The 24,216-nt window shown below is 41.0% G+C and overlaps 1 protein-coding gene across 1 annotated transcript in view; it reads right to left on the bottom strand.

The window, feature by feature from the left end:
• ARHGEF26 (Rho guanine nucleotide exchange factor 26) overlaps positions 1 to 24,216 on the bottom strand; it is a 133,004-nt gene that overhangs the window by 93,881 nt on the left and 14,907 nt on the right. The window contains exons 5-6 of the mRNA XM_043998496.1: positions 12,413 to 12,469; positions 9,696 to 9,856 (exon numbers count right to left, since the gene is read on the bottom strand). Coding sequence (XP_043854431.1) covers positions 9,696 to 9,856; positions 12,413 to 12,469 — 218 coding nt within the window. The remainder of the gene's footprint in view (positions 1 to 9,695; positions 9,857 to 12,412; positions 12,470 to 24,216) is intronic.

Genomic DNA, 24,216 nt, shown 5'->3' with positions numbered 1-24,216 from the left:
CTTATTTATTAAAGGCTAACAGCAGTGAGTGTAGTGTGGTGGAATGAACACTGGATGGGGAATTGGGGCAGGGGAGAGGGCCTGCTCTGATTGGAACTATGCCCTCTTCTAGGATATTAATGGTGTATCTTATCATGGGAGGAGATGGGGAATCTAAAAATAAGATACAAACCCACCTTAACTCTGATACCCCCAGATCTAGCTCTGGAAAGGCCATCAGAGGCAGAGTCCAACCCTCTCATTTTACAGTTTAGGAAACTGAGGCCGAGAAACATTAAGAATTTGTTCAATATCATTTGCTCGCAAGTGTCCATCAAGCTGAGGCCCTGGGATGTTAGATGAATTGCTGAAGGTCACACAGATAGTAAGCTTTATATATGAGATTGGAACTCAGGTGTCCGTCTCTATAGTCAGCGCTCTACGCACTGAACCACACTGCCTCCTGTGTGTACTCATCCTAAGCCCAGCAACACTTTTCACCACTACAATGATTCATCTATTTTTAACATCTATAACACCCTCTCATTACTCTTATGGGGGAGACTTTTGGTTAATATATTAGAAATAAGTAATGACACATATGATTATATGTCCCTGAGCACCACAGCCACAATGCTCACAACTTTTTCTGAAGAGTAGGTCTTACCCTATCACTCACCAGCTCAACAAATGACAGTGGCTCCCTATTGCCTCTAACCATCTCCATTTGGCATTTACAGTGCTGCCAAATGTGACCCTTTCCTATCTTTCCAGTGTAAGGCATCACTTCTCTCTCTATGCATTCTAGGGTCCAATCACCATGGTGCCCTCGTTGTTCTTTTCACCCAGTGCTCCATTTTCTATCTCCGTGCCATGGGCTGTCCCCACCACCCCTGCCCAGAAGATTCTGTCTTCTCATTTCCATGTCCTAGGATCCCTGGCTTTTGTTATGAGTCAGCTTGAATGCCATCTTCTAGGGGAAGAAGTCTTCCCAGCTGCTAATGCCACCTTCTGTCTACTCTGTATTTGTCACATAGGTATCAGTTTGTGTATGTATCATTCCATCCATTAGATTGGAAGCTCTCTGAGGGCAGGGACTGCTTTTGCTTTGTATTCCCCAGTGCTTAACATAGTCCCTGGCATCCAGTAAGTAATTAGTAAGTGCTTGTTGATTGCAATACCCAACATGGCTTAGCATAGGAACATCACATGAGACATCCTTCTGGGCCCACTACCTGTCAGCCTTCTAACCCTGGACATACATTATTAGACATTCACAGAGAAGAAGAAAAACAGACAGCTCTTTTATAGGCTGGGCTCATGAAAATCAGTTTGGGGGTTAGGGGTTGGGGGTAAGAAGGGGGAGTCTTGCCTTCAAGGAATTTTCCCCTAAAACTTCCATGTTGCTACTAAAGAAGATGAAGACACAATATATATGTATTATGGAATTATGAAGGTTCAGCCAAAGAGAAGATTGAAATGTTTCACCATCTGTGGCAGTCTAGGACACATTAAGTTAAATCAAGCAATCTTCAAAGAGGGGCATTAGCATCCAATCTTTTATCTTATTTTTTTAAGCTTTAATTCCATACACACTTATGGAGAACTTGTATGCCTACCATGATGATAATAGCTACCATTTACATAATACTTTAAGGTTGCACAGCACTTACCAAATATTATCTCATTCTATCTTCACAGCAAAGAAAACTATGTCAGGCACTGTGCTAAGGGCATTACAAGTTATTAGCTCATTTGGTCTTTGTAACAACCCTAGGAGGTAAATGCTATCATTATCTTCATTTTATAGTTGAGGAAACTGAGGCAGACATGTTAGGTAACTTGTTCAAGGTCATATAGCCAGTGTCTGAGGCTAGATTTGAACTCAAATCTTCCTGACTCCAGGTTTATCAGTCTTTCCTACCCATTGCACCACTAGCTGTCTTAACACAGGTAGGACAGTTCAGATGAAAAGGCCTAGCTGTTCTTTGGGTTCATCAGCAAGGAGGTTACAAGGCTCATGAATCGATTCACTATGACACTTAGCTACCCCTGGGAATATGGAGGAACCTGTCCAAAAGTAGTTCAACTCTCAGCTTTGCGAGAACACTGGGCTTCTGGGAGATCTGTGAAACCAGGCAGAGAAACAAAACACAGACTAGACCTGGATTTTTGCAACGGGGAAAATGCAAAGGAGCGTCCCAGCATGGGTGAAGTGGAAGAAAGTAGGTAGAAGGAGAGCCCCTAGAATGAGCTCTTGGCAGGTTTCACAGATAAGAGGAAAGACATTTTTAAAGGCAAGTTGACTGTAAACAATTGAAAGTCCAGAGACATGATAGATGAAGGGGAGTGGGAAGTGATAACAGGATCTGGGTGATGAGGAAGTGGTAAATGTGTAAATGTGTAAAATATTGAGCAGGAAGGGAAAGCCATCTCTTCACTCTCTTCAGTTATAAGGAAGAGAGCAAAATGACGGAGTACTCTGGATCCAGAATCTGAGACAGTGGGACAATTGCTGTCTGCAATTATTAATGCCTTATGGCTGCACCCCAGTTCAAACCCTCACTGCCTCTCCCTCAGGCCACTGTAATAGCCTCCCAGTTGGTGGCTTCTGGTGCCAATTGCTTCTGATCTATCCGCTCTCCAATCTACCTTTCATGGAGCTGAAAAATAATCTCTCAAAGGCACAGATCTGACTGACACTCCCTTACTCAAAATCATCAATATCACTATTGCCTCTAGGATCAAACAAATTTCTCAGTCTATCATTCAAGGACTTCCCAAACTTGGCTCTGATCTCCTTCTGCATCCTCAGGTCATGTTACAACCCTTCAGTAAGTCTATATCCCATTCATCCAACATGCTGTTTCTAGCCTCCATGAATTCTCTCATGTTGTTCTCTCCCTCCCTGTCTGCCTACAAGTCACTTGCCACCAGTCCCCCTTTCAACATCCTTATCTTTCTTCAAGGTTCAGCTCAGAGGCTATCTCCTTCCCCCACAAAGCCTTTCTGGCTACCCCCCCTATCCCCAGCCATCAGGATTTTTTCCTTCATCAAATATCCCTGGTGCTCCTTGCCTCCCAGTGCCCATTCATGAACTGCATTTCTCAGTATATGCCCACGATGACCCCAGTAGAATGGAAGCCCTCTGAAGGCAAAGACTGTTTCTGTTTTGCTTTGCTTCCAGGATGTACTTCAGTACTCAGAACAGAGGGTAAGTTTAATAAGTATTTATTGATTTGAGCAGCATGTCTTTTGTCGTTGTACTGATTGGGAGCCAGATGAAGCAGGGAATGGGGAGGGAGGGATAAGGAGCTAACATCAAATTAGTATTCCACAAGCATTTCCTAAATGCATGTAATTAAGCACAAATAGGATGCTAGGTACTAGAGATACAAAGACAAAAAGGAAACAGTCCTTATCCTCGAGTACCTCACATTCTATTGGGAGACACATAGATTATATATTATGTAAATATATAAGAAACATATATAGTGTACATCATAAATGCAAGGTAATTAATTCTGGAGGGGAACCAGCAGCTAAGTGGGACAGACCAAGAAAGGGTGAGCAAGACATGGAAGGAAATTAGGGATTCTAAGAGGCAGAGACGAACATGGAATATACCCCAAACAGGGAGGACAGCCTGTGCCGTGTCATAGAGACTGGAAATGTGGGTCATCAATGAGGAAAAACCAATACAGATAGACTGAAGATGAGTATGATGGGAAGTCAAGTGTGAGGAAATCAAGAGAGGTTAAGTTGGAGCCAGGCTGGGAGGCGCCCAAATAAGGAATTCCTCTTAGTTCATTCTAGAAGAAATAGGGACCCACTAGAATTGATTGAGGAAATGATCTTCCATTCAACTGTGAAATTTCTCTTCTTAAAGTATAGGTCTAATCTCGTCACTAGTCACTGCCCTGGGGAATGAACCCCAGAGGCTCCCAATAGCCTCCAAGATCAAATTGTCTTTGAAAGCTCCTCACAAGCTGGCTCTTCCCAACATCCTCATTTTCCAGGCTTCTTATACTTTAATCCCCTCCGTGTAGTCTCTCCAGGGACACTAGCCTTATGTCTGTTCCTCCAACAAAGTCGTTCATCTCCTGACTTTTTGACTGGCTGTCACCTCATGCCAGGCTCGCTCATCTAAGTTCCTTTCATCTGTGCATGTTCTTCCTCACTCCTATCTCTGGTCTTCCCTGGCTTGCTTCAAGACTCAGCTTCAACCTCACCTTCTGGAAGAGGCCTTTCCCAAAGGTCCCTCTCCCCATGGCCTACTCCCCTCCCCCATGGCTGATCCCTTACCCAAGAGGTTATCTCCAATTTATCCTGTATATACCTTCTTTGTACAGAGTTATTGGGATGCTTTTTCCACCATTAAACTATGAGTTTGAGGTCAGGGACTGTTTTGGTCTTTCTTTTTATCCCTAGCACTTAGCACAGTGTCTTGTATACAGTAAGCATTTAAGAAATACTGAGTGAGGGGCAGCTAGATGGCACAATGGATAAAGCACCAGCCCTGGATTCAGGAGGACCTGAGTTCAAATCTGGCCTCAGAACATTGACACTTACTAGCTGTGTGACCCTGGGCAAGTAACTTAACCCTCAATGCCCCGCAAAAAAAAAAAAAAAAGACACACAAAGAAATACTGACTGATGTTTTGCAGAACCTAGAATGTATAAATTCCTTGAAAAGAATGTAGATATTGAAAGGGAAAATCTAATATTTTTTAAAAAGTCTTGTAAACCAGAGCCAGGATTAAGGGCAAGAAGACAAGTGGTTATCTTGGGGAGGGGAAGACCAGGGGATGGACACGATGACACTGAAAAAAACTTTTTAACATTTAAAATCCTTCCATATTTCCCATTACTTATGGGATGGTCCAAAGCCCAGAGCCTGCTTCCAACTTCTGCCTCATCCACACTGGTTAGCAGTCAGTACTTTGAGAAAAAGTACAATCAAATGACACTAGCTATCTAAGAAGCAAACTAGAAATGTAGATTTTGTACAAAAAGGAAACATAAACACACAAATGCACTTGAAAGGATGCTAACAGTTAGAGATAACTAACTATACTTACAATGTGTCTTTCTGTTATCTATCCCTCTTTCAAATAACTCTACCAGAGACACTCCTAATTCATACCATAACCATCCATCCCAATGCTGAATCGTTCCTTTGTTATTTATTAGTAAGCACAGAATCATTTTGTGTAGTTATTTTTTTTTATGTATGAGGTATTTTATTTTTTCCATTACATGTAAAGATAGTTCTCAACTTTTGTTTCAGAATCATTTTGAACAAAAACAATGTCGTGTCCCTAAAGGAGTCAAGGGCAAATCACCAGCCCAGATCATTAAAATGGGCATAAAGGGCAGATTGGCTACACACTGAGCCTCTCTTGTAGCCTCAGCAGCCAAAAGCTAAATCACTTTTCACTGAGGGTCACCATTTTCCATTAGCTAAAAATAAAATCATGGACGATAACCCTTATTAAGTCACTTAAGAAACCCCCTTTTTTCTTAACCTGCACCATCCAACTTTTTTCCTGACAATTTGCATCACTGCAAAGTTCCCTCTTAGAATGTGGAGCTCTGAGATACTCTTACATCAACATTTCTGTTATGGTTTTTTGATTTCATTCTACAAAGCCAAACAGTATAGATTCAACAAGGAGGCATTTTGTAGTTAAAATGGACTCTAAAGTGAATTGTCACCCCGATGTTTATAAAGAGCCACTAAATGCAAAAAAAAACCCAACCAACAAAAAAACAAAACCTGAACTAAAACAAGTTAACTTTTCATATGAATACATGTGAAGTTCTTAAGTAACACATATATTTTTCATATGTAACTTCTAAAATGTAATACAGATATAGAATTATATAAAATATAAAAGTCCTTTCTTTACTATACCATAACAATCTGAACAGCCATTCAAATCTATAAAATTGAAAAAAAAGGCAAAAAAAATGGAAACCTATTCTACTCTTCCCAATTGGAAGAGGATGGGGAAGATATAGTTTTATTGTTTAATCAATAAACCAGCATATATGAAATAACAAAATACAAACAATAGTTCTAGAACAGATACCCCCAAAATTAAACTGGAAAACTTTCTAAATAAATGAATAAGATCTTAGATGAAGTTCTAACTACATATTAAGGACATATGCCAGGATTTGTCCATCATGCTTCATGGCATCAGGATAATAGATCCAGAGCTGAAAGGGAACACAGAGGTCCCTCAGTTGAACTTTTTAATTTACAGATAAGGATCTAGAGACTCCCAACTCCCAACAAGTCTCCATCACCTATTATCTAGATTATTGCCCCAGCCTCCTGATTGGTCTTCCTGCCTCAAGTACAGATACTGCTTCACTCTCCACTCCTGGATCTCACTCCAGAGGCCTAAGTGATCTTCCTTAAGCACAGATCTGAACAAAGAGCTCCCCTACTAAGTCAACTCCAGTGGTTTCCTCAAAGATAAAACAGAAACGTCTACATTTGGGTTTTAAAGCCCTTTACAAGATGGCCCCAACCTATCATTCCAGCCTGATTGGACATCACTCCCCCTCAGGAACTCTGTGATCCAACCAAACTGGCCTCCTTAGTCATAACCCTCCTTCTCCTTTCTCCACACTTTTGCATTACCCATTTGCCATGGCGGGAAATGTACTCCCTCTTTACTGGCATGTCATGAAACCCCTGCCTTCCTTCAATACTCAATTCAGATGCCCTTCTTGTTCTGTTCCCCTCAGTTGCTAGCACTGTGTTCCTCCTATCCCACAATCCTTCTTCCTGAAGCAATGACTTGGAATCTACTTTATATATTTTTTGTACATAATCTTCTGGGAAGATGTTGTTTTCCCTCAATAGAATATTCCTCAACTGTAGAGGATACTTTATTGTTGTCATTGTATCCCCAAGCTCAGTACCTAGCACATAGTAGGCATTTAATAAAGACTGTCTGTTATTGTTGGAAAGAAAGCTCATATTGAGGAAATTACAAATCCATCAAAATGTAAACCAACTGTAGCAACTGAAAAGCTCAGATCTTCTACCTGAGTGTCAGACTTGGTTTGTTTGTCCTACTCATATGGAATTCCATGCTTGGAGCAAAAATTCCTTCAAGTCCATTTCTCTTTGAAATCAATGATCCTCTGCTCGAGGATGGAAGTAACCCCCTGCACCCCCCCAAAAAAAAAACACACAAAAAAACACCTTCAGTTTGGGAAGGAGGAGGGAAAGTGATCAGAGTGTTAACAATGAAGAGCGTGCTAAGGGTAAACATGGCCCCAGTCACCCAATCTTGGACTGCTTCAGTTGAAGCCAGTAATCTTAAGACAAAGGAAGCCCTATTGACCAAACCAGATGATCAACAGGATGAACTCATGAACCTGAGAATTGCTGCAGGATGAAAATATAAACAATTCCAGGAAGGTATCAGATGAATTCATAGGTGCAGATTGAAGCATGCTTTTTTCACTTTACTCCTCTCCTCTCCTTTCCTTTTCTTTCTTTTTGCTACATGAATAATATGGAAATGTTTTGCATGACTTCACAATTGCTATCATATTACTTGCTTCTCGATGGATGAAAGGAGGGGCTGGAGGGAGGGAAGGAATTTGGAACTAAAAATTTTTAAAAGAATGCAAAAAATAAATAATCCATATATATGTCTATAGGTACATGTATGTGTATACACACATATATGTATTTTAAGAAAATATTAATTTGGGTGCATCTAGGTGGCGCAGTGGATAAAGCACTAGCCCTGGATTCAGGAGGACCTGAATTCAAATCCAGCCTCAGACACTTGACACTTACTAGCTGTGTGACCCTGGGCAAGTCACTTAACCCTCATTGCTCTTCAATGAGTAATGAGTAGGGCTAAAGGGTCAGATTTGAGTAATGTTGTAAAGGTACAAATGGTACAATTTGGCAATGGATTGTATAGGTGAGATGAGAGAGAATGAGGAGTCAGGGTTAAAAACCTGGGACCCTGGAAGGATGGTTGTGCCTTGGACAGAAATAAAGAAGTTTGGAAGAGGGGAAAGTTTAGGTGATGGTTGGGATTACAATGGATTGCACTGACAAGACTTTGTAGAATCCTGCAGCTTAATGAAATTGGGACAATGCCATTGGCAAATAGAAAAACAACCTCACCATTCAAAGGAAATCCTTCTTTTGTTTGGTCTTTACACATGCAATTTTCCATGACCCAGGTAAATGCGTTCAGCAAACAAATATCTTCCTTAGAGACACTTCATTGATGTCAACATTCAGAGGACTATTGATCAGTTATCTCTGTAGGTGAGCCTGTGCTGAAGTCTTAAATGAGAGTTATCAAAGGTCAGAAGATTACTGCCCATGAAACTCTCCTTTTTTAGACATCATGTGTCAGGATCTCCAAAGTCAGCATGCTCCCTCATCTCCCCATCCTCTAATTCTTGGCAAAACATTTAACCATAAAGCCTTTATTAAGTGCTCACTCTGCCAAATCCTGTGCTAGATCCTATGAATGCAAAGACAAAAATAAGCCTGTCCCTGTCCTCAAGAAGTAGATCTTTCACTGGGGGAAATGGTGATTGAATAGGGGTAACAAAGAACTGGAGAAATTCAGGAAAGTTCTCTTGAAGGAAGTAGAGAGAGGCTATAAACTGAGCTACCCAGGGAGCTGGGACAGTGAAGGGTTTTAGGAAGAGGAAATGAGTAAATGAGCATTCTAGTGTTGGCAAAGGCTTAGAGGTGGGAAACCAAATATTATAGACACAGAACATTAAGGAGGTTGGTTTGGCTGGAACATAGAATGGGGAATGGGGATCCTGGCAAGATAAGCTGGAGCCAGGAAAATCCCAATCTGAAGCCACATTGCCCTTGAGATGCTATGAACAACCACAGTCATCTCTATCCAATTCCACATGACATGTACTATCACACACCTACATAAAAATCCAGTCTTGCCTTTCACACCAAATGTATTTGCTCACCAAGACATCTACTCCAGAGCTGTCAAACTCAAATAGAAATGAGGGGGAAGGGGACCAAATGATACAAAAGATCTCTGTGACCAGCATATGACTTAAAAATACACATATTAACATTATCCATGTTCGACTGTGTTTTTATTTCTTTTGTTGAATATTTCCTAATTGCATTTTAATCTGGTTTTGACTGTATTCAGGCTCATTGCCAACTCTCCCCAGAGATCATGTATTTTGACACCTCTGCTCTACCCCCTCCTTTGATGTTCTCAGAAATGGGAGTTGAAGGTAGGCAGAAATAACAAGCAGGAGTTGGAAAAATATATTAATTTAATCATCAGCTTGGGATCTGCCCATGAAGGGTTGAGAATTCTGAAGGAAGGCAGTGAACCTTAATTGACCACTCACATACTCCCCAGGAATCCCCCATGCATGCTGAGCTTGTCCCATCATGTAGCTTTAGGACTTCCTGATAGTGGTAGAAACATATTGAAAAGAATCTTTCCCATATCTTATCCTCTCTTCCTTCAGAGATGACCCAGCCAGACACCAATTAGCATATGCAGGCCAACATAAAGCTTGGGAAAAGGACAGATAAGTATTATCAACAGTGTTAAGCTTTACATACCAATCTTGTTGGTAGCAAAACTTGGGAACAAATAATACATCATCACTCATTTTTTCAAGATCATGCAGATAAACCAAGGTGCTGGGGTCCACACACTCACTTTTTGCTGGCCTCACAGACATCAGCAATGTTGGAGAAAAGATGGTGGCTCTCAGTTTTGGTCATGGTATCACTCAGTTCTTTAGAATTTTTAAACATCCGTATCAGGATCTCCAAGCTGAGCAAGTAGGAGTGTTCAGAGGATATTACTTCAAACATAGCCTAGGAGCAGGAAAAAAATTGTCATTGATCCTTTTGCATAATATCAAACCAAAACCAGATCCATATTATGAAATTTAGAAAAAAATAGTGTCATCTTGTAGCTGGCACATATGCTATAATTTCCAAGAAATCACCAAAACTCATGCTCAGAAGCAGAACACTGGGAGTAAGCACCCTAAGACGAAGGACTGTTTCATTCTGGGTCTTTGTATCCACAGTGCCCATTGGATAGCATGCAGTAGGAGCTTATTAAATGCTCATTGGTTGACTGACATGGGAATGTGATGGCAATGATTTGGGGAAGCGTGTCTATGAATTCTAAGGACATGCTCTTGACCAAAGCTTCTTAAACTGGAGGTCCTGACGCAATATGTGGTCAGGTAACTGAATGTGGGGGTTGTGAAAAATTTGGCAATGGTAAAAGGTTTTATATACCTATATTCCAGGGGTCACATACAAGTTTGGGGGCAAAAAAGAGTCACAAAAATTTTGAGGCAAAAAGGGGTCGTAAGTGGAAAAAGTTTAAGAATCCATGTCCTAGACTATCAGTGACCCTTTTCTCCACAAGGAACAGTGACATTCTTCCTAACATATGCCAACTTATTCACACTCATTAAAGAGCCACATCACATTCCAAGGGAAGTCAGTCAAGGAGCATTTTTTAAGTACATACCATGTGCTGGACTCTGTAAGGTGCTGGCCCTGCCTTCAAGGAGCTCACATTCCAATGGGGGAAACAAGTCTTCTAGGCAAGCCCATGGATAAGTAAGTAATTCTATCCATTCCATAAACAATTCTCATTCCCCTTCTCAAGGCTTCAAAATGATTATGAGGATATTCTAGCATCTCCCAGGGATGCCATGCACATGTGATAGCATATAGCCCCATGAGACTGGGAACTCCTGGAGGGCAGGGACTATCTTTTGCCTTTCTTTGTATCCTGAGCCCTTAGCACAGAGACCGGCATATAATAGGCACTCAGTAAATATTTGCTCACTGCCTGCCTATTCATGTGTGTGCACACACACTTATACACATGTACACACACATGCAGGTTGTTCAATAAATAAATATCTTTAATAAGGATGAAATAACTTCCTTTGTGGTAATGTGACCACATACTCTCACTTGTCCAAGAATTGCCCTTCTAGCCTCAGATGCTCACTATTTGAAGTAACATGTACCACCACCAAAAGACGAGTGTACTTTACCAAAATAAAATACACCCAGAAATTTAAACCTGGGAAGAAATGACCATCTTTCCCCCAGACCTTACTTAATGTTGGTGGTGGCCGTTGGCCTTAAAGTACAGCACCTTCGAGTGATTTTCTCAAGGCAGGAACCAAAGCCTTTGGCAAACAAAATTCCCCAAATGAATATTGCATCAGATTGTGATTTTAGAGCAGGAAAGGACCTTAGAAATGACCTTTTCTGTCCCTTTATTTTACAGATGAAAAACATAGAAACCCAGAGAGGGAACATTTAAGATCAGAGCCAGCAAGTGGCAGAGCTAAGCCGGGAAGCCACTCTTCCTCACTCCAATGGCAATGTTCTCAACTCAATATACCCCTACCTCAGGCATATAAATGATGGCATGGTATAAATACCATATGAAGAGGGACAGTCAATTAAAAGTTCAGATATTGGGGGCAGCTAGGTGGCGCAGTAGATAAAGCACCAACCTTGGATTCAGGAGTACCTGAGTTCAAATCCAGCCTCAGACACTTGACACTTACTAGCTGTGTGACCCTGGGCAAGTCACTTAACCCTCATTGCCCAGCAAAAAAAAAAAAAAAAGTTCAGATGTCACAGAATCTTCCCCAATTGTTAAAAGCAAGATGAAGGACTTGAAAACTTACTTAGGAGGCTAAGTACATATGGAGCAAAAAGCAAAAGATATTGCCTTCAAAGTGAAGAAAAACAGGGTACAGTAGAATTTAAGAAGATCCAGGCCCATTTTTTAGAATCATATATTCAAATTCTGAAAATTCAACATTTAGAATTATGTATTCAAATTCTGAAAATTTGTTTCTACTGAAACCAATGGAATGTTAAATTTAAATTCATTTTTAAAAATTCATCATTTAAATTCTTTTTTTTCATCATTTAAATTTATATGTAAAAGAGAAAACTATATCTACATGAGATCTTGAAACTCCAGTTTTAAGGAAATAGGAATTATCTTGAATGAAAACCTTTGCTGTGGTCTCAACAAATTTGAAAATTTCTTTTGAATTGAATGAAATAAGCAATTGGTTTGATATCTTCAAGATCTTTTATTAAACAAATATTAATAATGTCTATACAGTACCTTAAGTTTTGCAAAGAAAGAAACTGTTAAATTTTCTAAGTTACAAAACCCTACCAGTATTTAATTGACTCAAATTAATTTTGTTTTGGAAATCTCATGATGTGATAGTGGTCTGGTAGAAGGGTCTGGAGATGTCTATGGTTGAGTATCGCTTAACTGGGACAAAGCTAAAAAGTAACAAATATGGAGTACACATAAACACAATTTATAATCTTAAAACAACATTCCCTTTGTCAAGAGCATACCTCTTGCCTCTTTCTTTCCTCCTGGCTAATAGTTTGGGATAGTCCATTCCTTTTCACCTAAATGGAAAATTAAAAAAAAAATGAAATTCAGTACATCCATTCTTTGGACAACAATCTCCTTATTCAGGGAGTGGATGCCTGCAAGCCCTTCCAGAAAGTGATGAATGAAAGGAAATCATGAAAAACACTGACCTCCATGTATCTCCTATTTAACAGAGGCCTGAGAGGAGATCTGATCCCACCAGAACACGAACCCAAGGTTCAGCTAATCTGATAAAAAAGAAAACAGCCCTATGGAGAGCTGCTGCAGGAATGTCCACAGTAAACACTTAATACACTCTTGGTGACTTGATCTGAAATGGCAGGAAGACTGATAACTTGTTCCATTCTAGGTTATTAATACATTAACTTAATTTCTCATGTTGGAGATCCAAAAAAGATTGATAATAAGTAAAATGCATCCACAAGACTAACAAGGGAAAAAAGCAACACTTTCTATAATTTTGTGAAGTTTACATTTTAGATTCATGTTACCCCAACATTGTAAAAAGAATATTAAATGTGGATTCTTTAAGAAATACCCAATAAAAACCTTAGAGATTTCTTTCAAATGTCATAAAGAACAAAACAATTCCCCCAAATAAACCCAAATAGAATCCCTTCAGTGGACAAGAAGTTGACTCGTGGATGTGGTGCCCGGCAATTACATTGAGAAGCCAACAAATCAGAAAAATAATTTAAACACTTTTCTTTGAGTCAGTTTTCTTGCATTTTCATTTGTATTATTGTAATCTGATTCCATTTACAATGCATTTTTATCTATTAGCTTCAGTTCACATTATACTCAATGAGATTTCTGAACAAAAGGGTGGAGGCTTTTTAAACAATTCCTATTAGGCCGTATTTATCCCTGGCTTGAGTAATAAGGCCACAGCAGCCAGTAAATAGATGAGATTGGTCATCATAAACTTCTAAAGGAAAGCCTGAGATAGAGATGACAAAGCAAAACAAAATCTACTATTTACGTGAAGGACACACAATAAAAACCTGTCTTCAATAAATATCATTATACTATTGAAAATGTTTTGGTTTTGTTTTAAACAAACACGGTCATTGTTGTGCCAGGCTGAAGCTATTCATACATTGGAATTAATCTATGATGGAGTAAACTGATGGGAGATATACACACACACATATACATAGACATATACATAGACATAGATACATACATATAAATATACACATATACATGCATACATACATTTACTGATGAGCTATATACACACATACATATAATAGACATACATATATATCATATAGTTTATTTATATATACACATACATATGTGTGTCTGTTTTAGCCAGGGGATAAACTGGTGAAAAGCAGGGTATGAGGTCACTCAATCAAACCCTGCAATTAAAGGATGGCAAGAAGAGCAGGAATCAATCCTACCAGATTTAAGGTGTAATTGACAAGGGGAAGGAGACCCTGCAATTCTGTTTGGAGACAGACCTAGGATTTATACCTTTTCCACTTACAAAGATGGCATTTCTGGTGAATTAATTACTTTACAAAGAATAAAGAACAAATATGCTCTGTCTAAGGCATCCTTTTTACCCAAAGATAACAAATGCTGCGAGCAAGTTTATTATAGGGTTTCTTTTTGAATTACAGGATTGCCGAAGATTTAGGAGCAGGTAAGGGAGGCAGACAGAGAAAACAATCCAGAAATGAATTGATTTCCAAGCAGAATAAAGCCAGACACAACAACAAGTGAACTCTTCAGGTATTCTGAAACTGTTTCCAAGGATACCATGCCTTGCCAGCTGCCCTGCAGATTCCTATATATCTGGAGTTCTTAATCCTTTGGGGGGGGGGCACGCATCATGGAACACTTTGGCAGTCTCCTGAAAAAGGCTACTCAGAAATGCATTTTTTACACTTCTAAAATGAGACCCAAAGCCAACGCTGTTGAAATACAGGCGTAATATTTTTCCCATCCATGTTCCAAGACTCCCCCCAAAACTATCCCCAGGCCCGAGGTGAAGCATCCCTGCTTTATGTGTCTCCCCCCCCCCCCAAATAGAAAGTCAATTCCCTTAGAGTGAAGGTTGTTTTCTTTTGTATTTGTATCCCAGTGCTTAGCATGTAGTCACTGTTTAATTAATGCTTTTCCATTCCTTTTCTATTAAAGTGATGCCTGCTGATGTTAGCAGCAACCACAGTGCAAAAGTGGTACCTGATCTAGGCTGGAGCAGGGAAGGTTGTTTCAAGTCTCATCCCAGCTTCGCTATTTGGTGCCACCTCGGCCATCTGGGGGAAGTCACTTCCCCGGGCCTTGGTCCTCCTCTCTCAAATGAGAGGGTTGGACTAGATGAGCTCTGGGGTCCCTCTCGGCTCTCAATCTATGGGCCTATGTCACTGTAACCAGCTTTAGTTTTTAAAAAGTTGCTAGTACCCATTCAAAATGCTAGAAAGTCAGATTCAGAGAGAAACAACACAAACATGCTTCAAAGTCCTCCTTTTCTCAAGGATATGGGACCTTTCCCAACTGAGAATCAGTCAAGACTTTTTTTGCCAGCACCAATCAATTCCAATGAATCCAACATTTCTTGGATTGTTACTCTGTTAAGTAAGTGACTTAATGAACTGTGTTAAACGTAGCGGACATGAAGACCAAAGAAAAACTATTTCCTCCTCAAATGACCACATACCTCTTCCTGGCCTCTAAATGATTTGCCTGAGGTTATAGAACTATTAAAGGAAGGAAATGGGATTTGATTCCAATTTCAGGGCTCTTTCCTCTTCATTCTGGAGTCTTGGGTAAAGGAGGCTGAGAGAATTGAGAAGAGATTCTTTCAGAACTACTTCTCTCAAAATCCCACCGGGTATTTCAACTGATAAGAAATCTTCCTTGCCCAAGTAATACAGGAGACCCATGGCCCACAGAATCAGGAAGAGATTGAGCTACAGGTAAAAACACTGAGTTTTTTACTTTTTATTCTTTTAATTCTAAGTTTAGCAAACATTTAAGAAACACACACACACACACACACACACACACACACACGAACCTTTCCATATGTAAAGTAGAATTGAAAAAAGAGGATTCTTTGTGAAAGCCCAAAATCTAACATGGGACTTTCTTTTTTTTTTCTTTTTCTTTTTTTTTTTTTTTTAGTGAGGCAATTGGGGTTAAGTGACTTGCCCAGGGTTACACAGATAGTAAGTGTCAAGTGTCTGAGGCCGGATTTGAACTCAGGTACTCCTGACTCCAGGGCCAGTGCTCTATCCACTGTGCCACCTAGCTGTCCCAACATGGGACTTTCAAAGCTATCTGCTTGTCTGTTTCCTTCAGTTCTCTTCTGTGCTTAAAATAAATAAATAAATCCTTCAGCTACCCTCGTTCCTATCTTTTCTCCCTTTTTTTTTTCTGGGAAAAGTTTCTGTAAACTCCTCTCTTTTCTCTCCTTATTGCCTCCCCCCAACCTCCTGCAATAAATAAAGAAAATACAATCCTTACAGAAAATACACACAGCCAAGCAAAACAAACCCAAAAATGCACATCTAATTCTGCACCTTGGGTCCATTGTCCCTCCATGATGGAGGTGGGTACCATCCCATTGATCAGAGTTATGTCTTGTATTCATTGAGCTCTACACTTCCTAGATCCCTAAGTCTAAAATACCTGGTGAATTCAACTCTACAAGTCTTTCTTGGGACTAAAAAATGAAACCCCCTAGGGTTACTTCAGTGGCTGAATGGAGGATGGATTATGGGGGAAACCTGAGGCAGGGTGACCCACCAGCAGCTATTGCTCTAGTCCAAACATGAGATGAAGAAGCCTGCACTAGAGGGGTGGCAGTGTCAGAGGAGAGAAGGGAGAATATTCAAGAGATGTTGCAAAGGTGAAATCAGCATCTTGGACATGAGGTGTCAGAGGTGGTGGTGGGGGGGGCTATGGATGTGGAAAACAGCATATGCTGTCTGACAACTGACATATTGACTAGTTTTGATGAAATGTATTTTTACCCTTTTCCTTTTTTATTCTTTCTAATCAGGAAAGACCATCTGGGTAAGGGAAGGAGAAGGAGTGAGAAATTAAGGTAATATATTTAAAAAAAAAAACAAAAAGAAAGAGTAATACACTTTTTTTGGTGAGGCAATTGGGGTTAAGTGACTTGCCCAGGGTCACACAGCTAATAAGTGTCAAGTGTCTGAGGTTGGATTTGAACTCAGATCCTCTTGAATCCAGGGCTGGTGCTCTATCCACTGCACCACCTAGCTGCCCCTACACTTTGAAGTATATAAAAATCACCTCATCAATAAAAAATAAAGTCATGTACGGTACTCCCCACACACGAGGCTTCCCTGGCCTTCAATTAATTCCAGGAAGCACATGTGGATAATTATTATAAAAACTCACAATATGGGGCATAGGGGATCTTAAAGGTTGAGCCTTAAGAGTTAAGGCAAGCCAGTTCACCATGGCTGGCTGCCAAGCTGCAGCTTTCTGACAGTCCTGGCCTCCCACTTGCTGCCCTCCTTCTTCAGGGCATACCTCATACCTCAGCTCTGCCACACCCTGAGTGAATGAGAAGGACTCATTCTCAAGATTTCACTCCTGGTGAAGGGAGGCAGGAATGACCAAATCAGCAGCTGCTAGTTTATCCAGTGAGATGCACCAGGGCAGTGGAGACGTGGGGGGTGGGAGAAGGACTGGATAGCTGACTTCATGTACTTGTGGAAGGATGAAGTGAAAAAGGGATTAAATTTATTCTGCTTGGCCCCAGAGAACAGAACTAAGCGTGATAGTGGGGGGGTTACACAGAGACATGTTTAGATGTAAGGTAAGGAAGAATTCCCTGTAAACTTGAGCAAAGCAAATGGGGGTGGGCTTGGCTGAGCAGAGCAGAGGCTGTCCCTCCCTAGGAGTCTTCAAAGCAGACATGGAATGATGACATCTTAGAGATGCTGTGCTTAGGATTCCTGGTCATCTTCAAAGAGCCAGTCTTGATGGTCTCTGAGATCTCCTACAACTCTTAAAGTATATAACCAGATGGTCACATTTAAGCTCTATGAGCAAAGTCAGAGTGCAGTATGGGAAATTGCCTTAGCTTCCCTCTCAGGTCCCTTCAAGCCCTTAACAGCTATGATCCTATGAGCTGAAATTAGGACGAGAGAGACAAGTGATCATTTCAAAGGCCCCAGAATCATGATTAGAGAGAGAAAGAAATAGATGTATATAAAAAAGAAGAAGAAAGTCTCAAAAACCACATGAGGAAAGAAGCTGGCTGAAATACAGGAGACAGAAATGAAATGAAAAGCCAGAAAGCAGAACAAAGTCAAGGAACTGAAGAGAAAGGAATTAAGAGCAGCGAAGAAGAATGAATAGTACCCAGGAACTGAAAGTCTTTGGGATTTTCCATTTGAAAACTAGTCAAGTGATCAATAAACCCAAGCAAAACAACAGCGTGGCTTCAAGGCATCCCAAAGATCTCCGTTAACAAGTAACCAGCCCTCACACTTGTGTCCATGTTCATAACTGTACTGGGGGAACTGGGGGCATTCTTGTTGTGTAAAAGCACTAGAAGGAAATGCAGCAGCTCAGTTACAGCAAGCAACCTGAACCTTCCTCTCTGAATGAATGGAATCTCAGAAACTTCTAAGTTGGCTTGCTGCTTTTCTCTCTAAAATCAAGGAAATCCAAGTGAGATCACTCCTTTCTTTGGCTTGCAGCATAGCTACTGTATTGAGCAGTGGAAACTCTGATAGGGTGCAGGTGCTGGCAAAGAGAAGACCAAAGTGAACCTTGATACACCCCATGGAACTCTGTGCCCTGAACTCAGAGACACTTCCTTACTCCTTGCATGTTTACATTATGACACAATAACATATTTCATCAACAGAAATACCTGCAGAAGGAAGTCAAGCACAAATGCCAAAAGCTGTATGTGGCCAGTGCTAATGCTGCTGGATACTCAGTCACATTTTTGTTTTATTTTGGGTTTTTCTTTTTGGTTGGGGAGGGGTGGGCAATGAGGGTTAAGTGACACAGCTAGTGTCAAGTGTCTGAAGCTGGATTTGAACTCAGGTCCTCCTGCATCCAGGGCCTGCACTTTATCCACTGTGTCACCTAGCTTCTCCTCAGTCACATTTTTAAATCCTAGGAAACTACACTTGGGGGTCAGATTATATGAGCAGAGGCAAAGGCAAATGAACTGAATAAGGAGAACAGTTTATAGGATAACTTGGAGTCAGATGGCTCATCTTCCTGAGTTCAAATCTGGCCTCAGACACTTACTAGCCACTTAAACCTGTTTGCCTCAGTTTCCTCATCTGTAAAATGAACTGGAGAAGGAAATAGCAAACTGCACCAGCATCTTTGCCAAGAAAACCCCACATGAGGTCAGAAAGAGTCAGACACGACTGAAATGACTAAACAACAAAATGAGTTTTAAAAATCTCACTTTACTCAATGAATTTTAAAATTTCTGTTGATTTACGTCCCAAATCAGGAAACTGAAATATAGAGACTTTGGAATATCCCATTACTAGTGGAAAGAGAATAAAAAGACCTCAATTAAAATCCTGCTGCATCTCTCTTCCAAGTTTCCATGACAAACAACATCCAGTTCACAGCGTCACTGTTCTCCTCAGTTCTCCTCTCACTTACTCGAATATTCAAACATTGTCAACTCAAATTTCTCATCTCCATCCCCTTCTCTCCACTCCCACAGGCATCAGCCTAATTCAGGCCTTCAATTCTCACCTGGACCACTGTAATATCACCCTAATTGGTTTTTCTGACAAGCCCCTCCCCAGTCAAATCCATTCAGCTAACAAAGTGAGTTTCCCAAAGCTCACATCTAACCATATCATACCTATCTTCAATAAATTGCTGTGGCTCCAATTGACTCTAACTCCAAATATTATTTCATCTTTTTACAGGTTGATTTTTAGTCCAAGTTTTAAAATTATCACAATTAAGTATAGAGCAGTATATGTATATAATTAACAAATAACTGTAAAATATTGGTGGTTCATGCCAAAATATTTTTTGAGGATATGCATATGAGATCAAAAGAATTTGGAAACCCACCCTCTAGATGTCTCCAGGTTTGGGGGCTTGGGTTCTCGACAACTCAAAACCATTTTGTTTCTCTTTAGATGAGTCAGAGTCCTATCTTTAATTTATCCTTTTGGATTTAAGAGAAGGTATGAAATTCTGTTAGGATTTTTAGAAACATGATTTAAATTTGAGAGAATGGGAAGAAAAGTAAAATGAATGTAGAAGCCTAGGACAATAATATGCAATTATTTAATAAGACAGGGTAAAGTGCAGCATTTTAAAATGGGCCACCGAGATTGCTCAACAATGGGGTGGACACCACCATGAAGGTGTAGTTGAGAAGGCAGATTTGGCAGTGGTTGAGGAAAGACATAGAAGTTCTGATAAAAGTCAATACAACAATTATTTCTCAAGTCCCTACTATGCATTGTACTAAGGGTGAGAGTCAAAGGCAATGATAATTTCAGCTTAGCCTTAGCCAAGGAAAAGGTCTCCTTGGGTATTGCCGAGTAGGAGGTGATGACAGGAAGATTAGAATTTATGAGAGATAAGGGAGGAGAAGAAAATCAGGATCACAATGACATCATTCACAGAAACCAAAGGCATGAGTCAAGAACAGGATCAGAAAATGAAACAGGTTTAAGGTACTCCTATTGCCCAAGAGAAATGCACCTGTTAATAAAATTGACAACAATGTTACAGGTTGTTTTTGTTTTATTATATAAAGTCTAAGTGGATAAGCAGGTTGGTATTAAAAGATCAAATATAATAATAGACAACAAGCACTTTGCACCAGGTGTGGTGGGACATGCTTGTAAACCCTGCTCCTGGGGAGGCGGAGGCTGGCGGTTCGCCTGGACTCAGGTTTTCCCAGCTGCAGTGGAGTAGGTTGATCAAGTGTTGGCACAAAGTCCACCACCAACATGGTGAGCCCTGAGAGTTGGGGGCCCACCAGGCTGCCCAACCGTGGGTGAACCAGCCACGGTTTGAATAGAGCACGTCAAACTCCCACATTGATCAGCATTTGGGTCAGCCCATTCTCAGCCCCTGAACTTCCAGCCTGGGTGAGATAGGGAGATCCATTGGTGAAAGATTCCATACAGCACAAAGCAACAGTGACAGTATATCCAAACAGCCCTGATGGACGTGCAGTTATGGGACATGAGCTTAAATCCCAGTTACAGATGCCAATATTCCATTCAAATATACAAGGAATGAACAAATGTAGCCAATTCCTGATCCTCTTCCATCCATCCTGCCTCATTCTTCCCTCCATCTCTGCTCTTCACCCTTCCCCATCTCTCCTGCTCACCCTGACCTGCCCAATCCTGCCTCCATGTCATTTTTGTCCAGGGTTTCTCTCCCAACCCTGTCATGTAGGTGCTGTGAATATTAACCCTATTTTCCCATTATTGGTTATGCCAGGATTAGAACTCAGATCTCTTTACTTTCCCTGATCAACTCTTTAGTGTATTCTCCATCCTTTCCACTTGAAATCCATTAATCAAGGGATTATTAAGCACCTACTTTGTGTCAAGCACATGCTAGGCAGCACTGGGCTCACTGGAAATACAAGTACTAAGAATAAAACAATCCTTTCATGCAATGTTCTTCCACACACCTACACCAGCATCTCTTCCCTCAGAGCTAGAGGACATCAACTTACCCTTTACATCAACTAGCCAGGCCATCCATTGTGAACATTCTCTTTCTCTCCAATGTTATATCTCAAATCCCCTTTTTATTTCATCTCTTATTTTCTCCTCCCACACTCTAGGCTCCAGTGATTTTCCAATATCAGTCAGATGGAATTAAGAGTAGAAAATATAAGAGTTTTCTATCTACATAACATGGTGGAGTAGAAAGAATACCAGGCTCATAATTTAAAAGATAGGAGCTGATGGCTACAACTCTTCTTGGCCATGTGAATCAATTCTTTAGGGTTTTGCTGATAGTCACAATTTGTATCACTGGAGGGGATTTCCACAGCTGGAGATCCTAACACAGATAAAATGCAACAGGAATAACAGCAATGACACTCCAGCAACTCTACCCATGTTGGACTTCAATCTAAGCCCCTCTGGGTCATGGTCAGCCAGCTAATGGACGTAACTAATTTGGATTCAGTCCCAAAAGGCTCAGGGTTATAGATGTACATAAGATTCTAGGGGCAAATAGTGTCTCAGCCCAATCAAATCTTTATGTATCTGACCTGGACTTCCCAGTACCTGGGAACTAGAAGGGGAGGGAGGGATACAGATAAAAGGCTCTTCAGTCTAAGATTAGGAGAAGATGATGATAAAGCATGCCCCTGAAGCCAAAATAGAGAGCTGCAAGAATCCTCATAGGACTCTCCAAAGAGCAAATTCTACTGGGCAACCATTTTCATGCACCATATGGAGAGTCTCAGCTATCTCCACATAGCTTCTTCTCATCCCAGAATCTCAGCAGTAGAAAGATCCTCAGGAGCTATTTTAGTCCAACTTCCACCATTAGGAGAATCCCCTCTACATCATAACCAATAAATGGGCATCTAGTTTTTTCCTTGAAGGCCTCCACACTCCCACTTTTGGATGGCTTTTTTGCTGCTGTTGGGAAACTTTTACTTACATTAAGTTTCTAATAATCTTTTCTTTTCCCTAATTCTACCCATTGCTTCTAATTCTTCTTGGGGCCAAGAAGAGTCATTAATTCCTCTTTTGTGAAATCCCTTCACAAAGGTAAAGACAACCATTGATGTGTCCTTCTCTCAAGCCACAGAAATCCCTCCAGAGGCTCCTGGGAAGGGACACTCCCATAGCTCTAAGCCAAATCAAGCAGGGGTTTCAAAATGTGACTCTTTTCCAATCAATTTGCACAACTTCTTGTGGCTCTAGGGTACGGCATTAGAACTTTCTTCTTACCAATGCTATCCTCCAACTCTGGGACTAAGCATTCTACTTGGGCATGAAATAACTTGATTATGTGGCAACAATGACTAAGTTCCCTGGCTTGTCGCTCAGTGGCATTTATGAAGCCCTCACTGTGAACAGAGGACTTTCAAGACATTTTTAAAAAGAGAAGGAACACATCTTGAGATCTTATCTGGGTAAATATTTATGAAAAAAATGCAAGCCTAGCTCAGTCTCCAAACAGAAAACTCCTTGAGGGCATTTTGGTTGCTATTTTGTTTTGTTTTTTAAAATCACTGGGCATCTTTTTGCTGCCACAATCCATAAATCCTGGTGGGACTTTGGTCCTCATCCCTTCCCCAGAGTAAGTCCTATGCCCCACAGGGTCTTCTATGATACCACTCTCACACACACAACCAGCCCTGCACATGTTGGGTTCTGAAGATACAATCATTCATTTAAACATTTAGATTAAGTCATTTGCTTATGGGGGATTATAAGTACCCTTTTGTTATTATTCATTTCAGTTGGACAATGCTTAATATAGAAACCAGCCTTTTTAGAGCCATCTCTAGCTCTACTTCCCAGTGTTCCATGGAACCATTTACCTAGTATGTGGCTCTGGTGAAACTTTGTTTTGGTTCATCCAGTCCCTAAAAATCTCAGATCCTGCTCTCCGAGTCTTAGGTCCACCTCTCAGGCTTCGGGTAGAAAACACTTTCCTCTAACCCACCTGGATTATGGCAGAAGCTCTCATGCCCCATGTCCACAGGCATAGACCTAGAGATTGCACTGCCAAGTCTCCGCCCCAAGAAAGTCAGTGATAAAAAGAAAAGGCCCACAGACACAAAAATACGTCGAACACTTCTTGTAGTCACAACGACCAAGAATAAAAAGTGGATGCCCTGTCACTAACCCTAGTCAGTAAATGCCAGTGGCTCTCTGTTACCTCCAGGATCAATATAAAATCCTTTGCTTGTCTCTTAAATATTTTCAGAACCTGGTGCCTTCCTGTGCATCCAGGTGTCATGTCTTACTCGTTCCCATGGGACACCCGCAATCTGGTGACATGAGCACCTCCTCACTGTCATCTGCACAAGATGATCCATCTCTCAACTCCAGGCCCACAGCAACCCCATGTCTAAAACTTGAAGGAACCTTAGAGTCCACCTAGTCAAGATGGGGAAACTGAGGCTTAATGAGGTTAAGTGGCTTTTTTTTTGGTGAGGCAATTGGGGTTAAGTAACTTGCCCAGGGTCATACCGCTAGTATGTGTTAAGTGTCTGAGGCTGGATTTGAACTCAGGTCCTCCTGACTCCAGGGCCAGTGCTCTATCCATTGTGCCACAGAGTTACCCTGGTTAAGTGGCTTTTTGAAGTCACATAGGTGATTGTGTAAGTGGCAAAGGGGGGATTAGAACTTGGTTCAGTTCTCCTTCCAATCTGCCACTTGTGGAGTCTCACAGCTGAGATTCAAACCCAGGTAGTTTGAATCTTAATTTTGCCACACCCAGATATCTGGACCTGGGGTCAAATCCTGCCTCAGAAATGTGTGACTCCAAACAAGCCACTTCTTTCATCTGTCCAGTGTCCCCCAAGGAGCCAGCAAGCATCCAGAGCTGACAAGCCCTGGGAATAGCCACCTCTGTCAGATGGCTGGCCCTGCATCTAGCCCAACTTCTCCTACATCCATCACTGTAGAGAACAAGGTCTTTGAGGAACACCAGCTGCCATCATGGAGAAATGAGCCCGAGAACCCCAAGAAAAGCTGTGCTATTCCCAGGCTACCTACCCAGCTTGCAGCCCAGCCCCTGGACTCAATACCCCAGGAATCAGCCCTTG

Source organism: Dromiciops gliroides, chromosome 3 (assembly GCF_019393635.1).
Source record: "Dromiciops gliroides isolate mDroGli1 chromosome 3, mDroGli1.pri, whole genome shotgun sequence".
Classification (NCBI taxonomy): Eukaryota; Metazoa; Chordata; class Mammalia; order Microbiotheria; family Microbiotheriidae; genus Dromiciops; species Dromiciops gliroides.
This window is presented reverse-complemented; position numbering and strand designations above follow the sequence as displayed.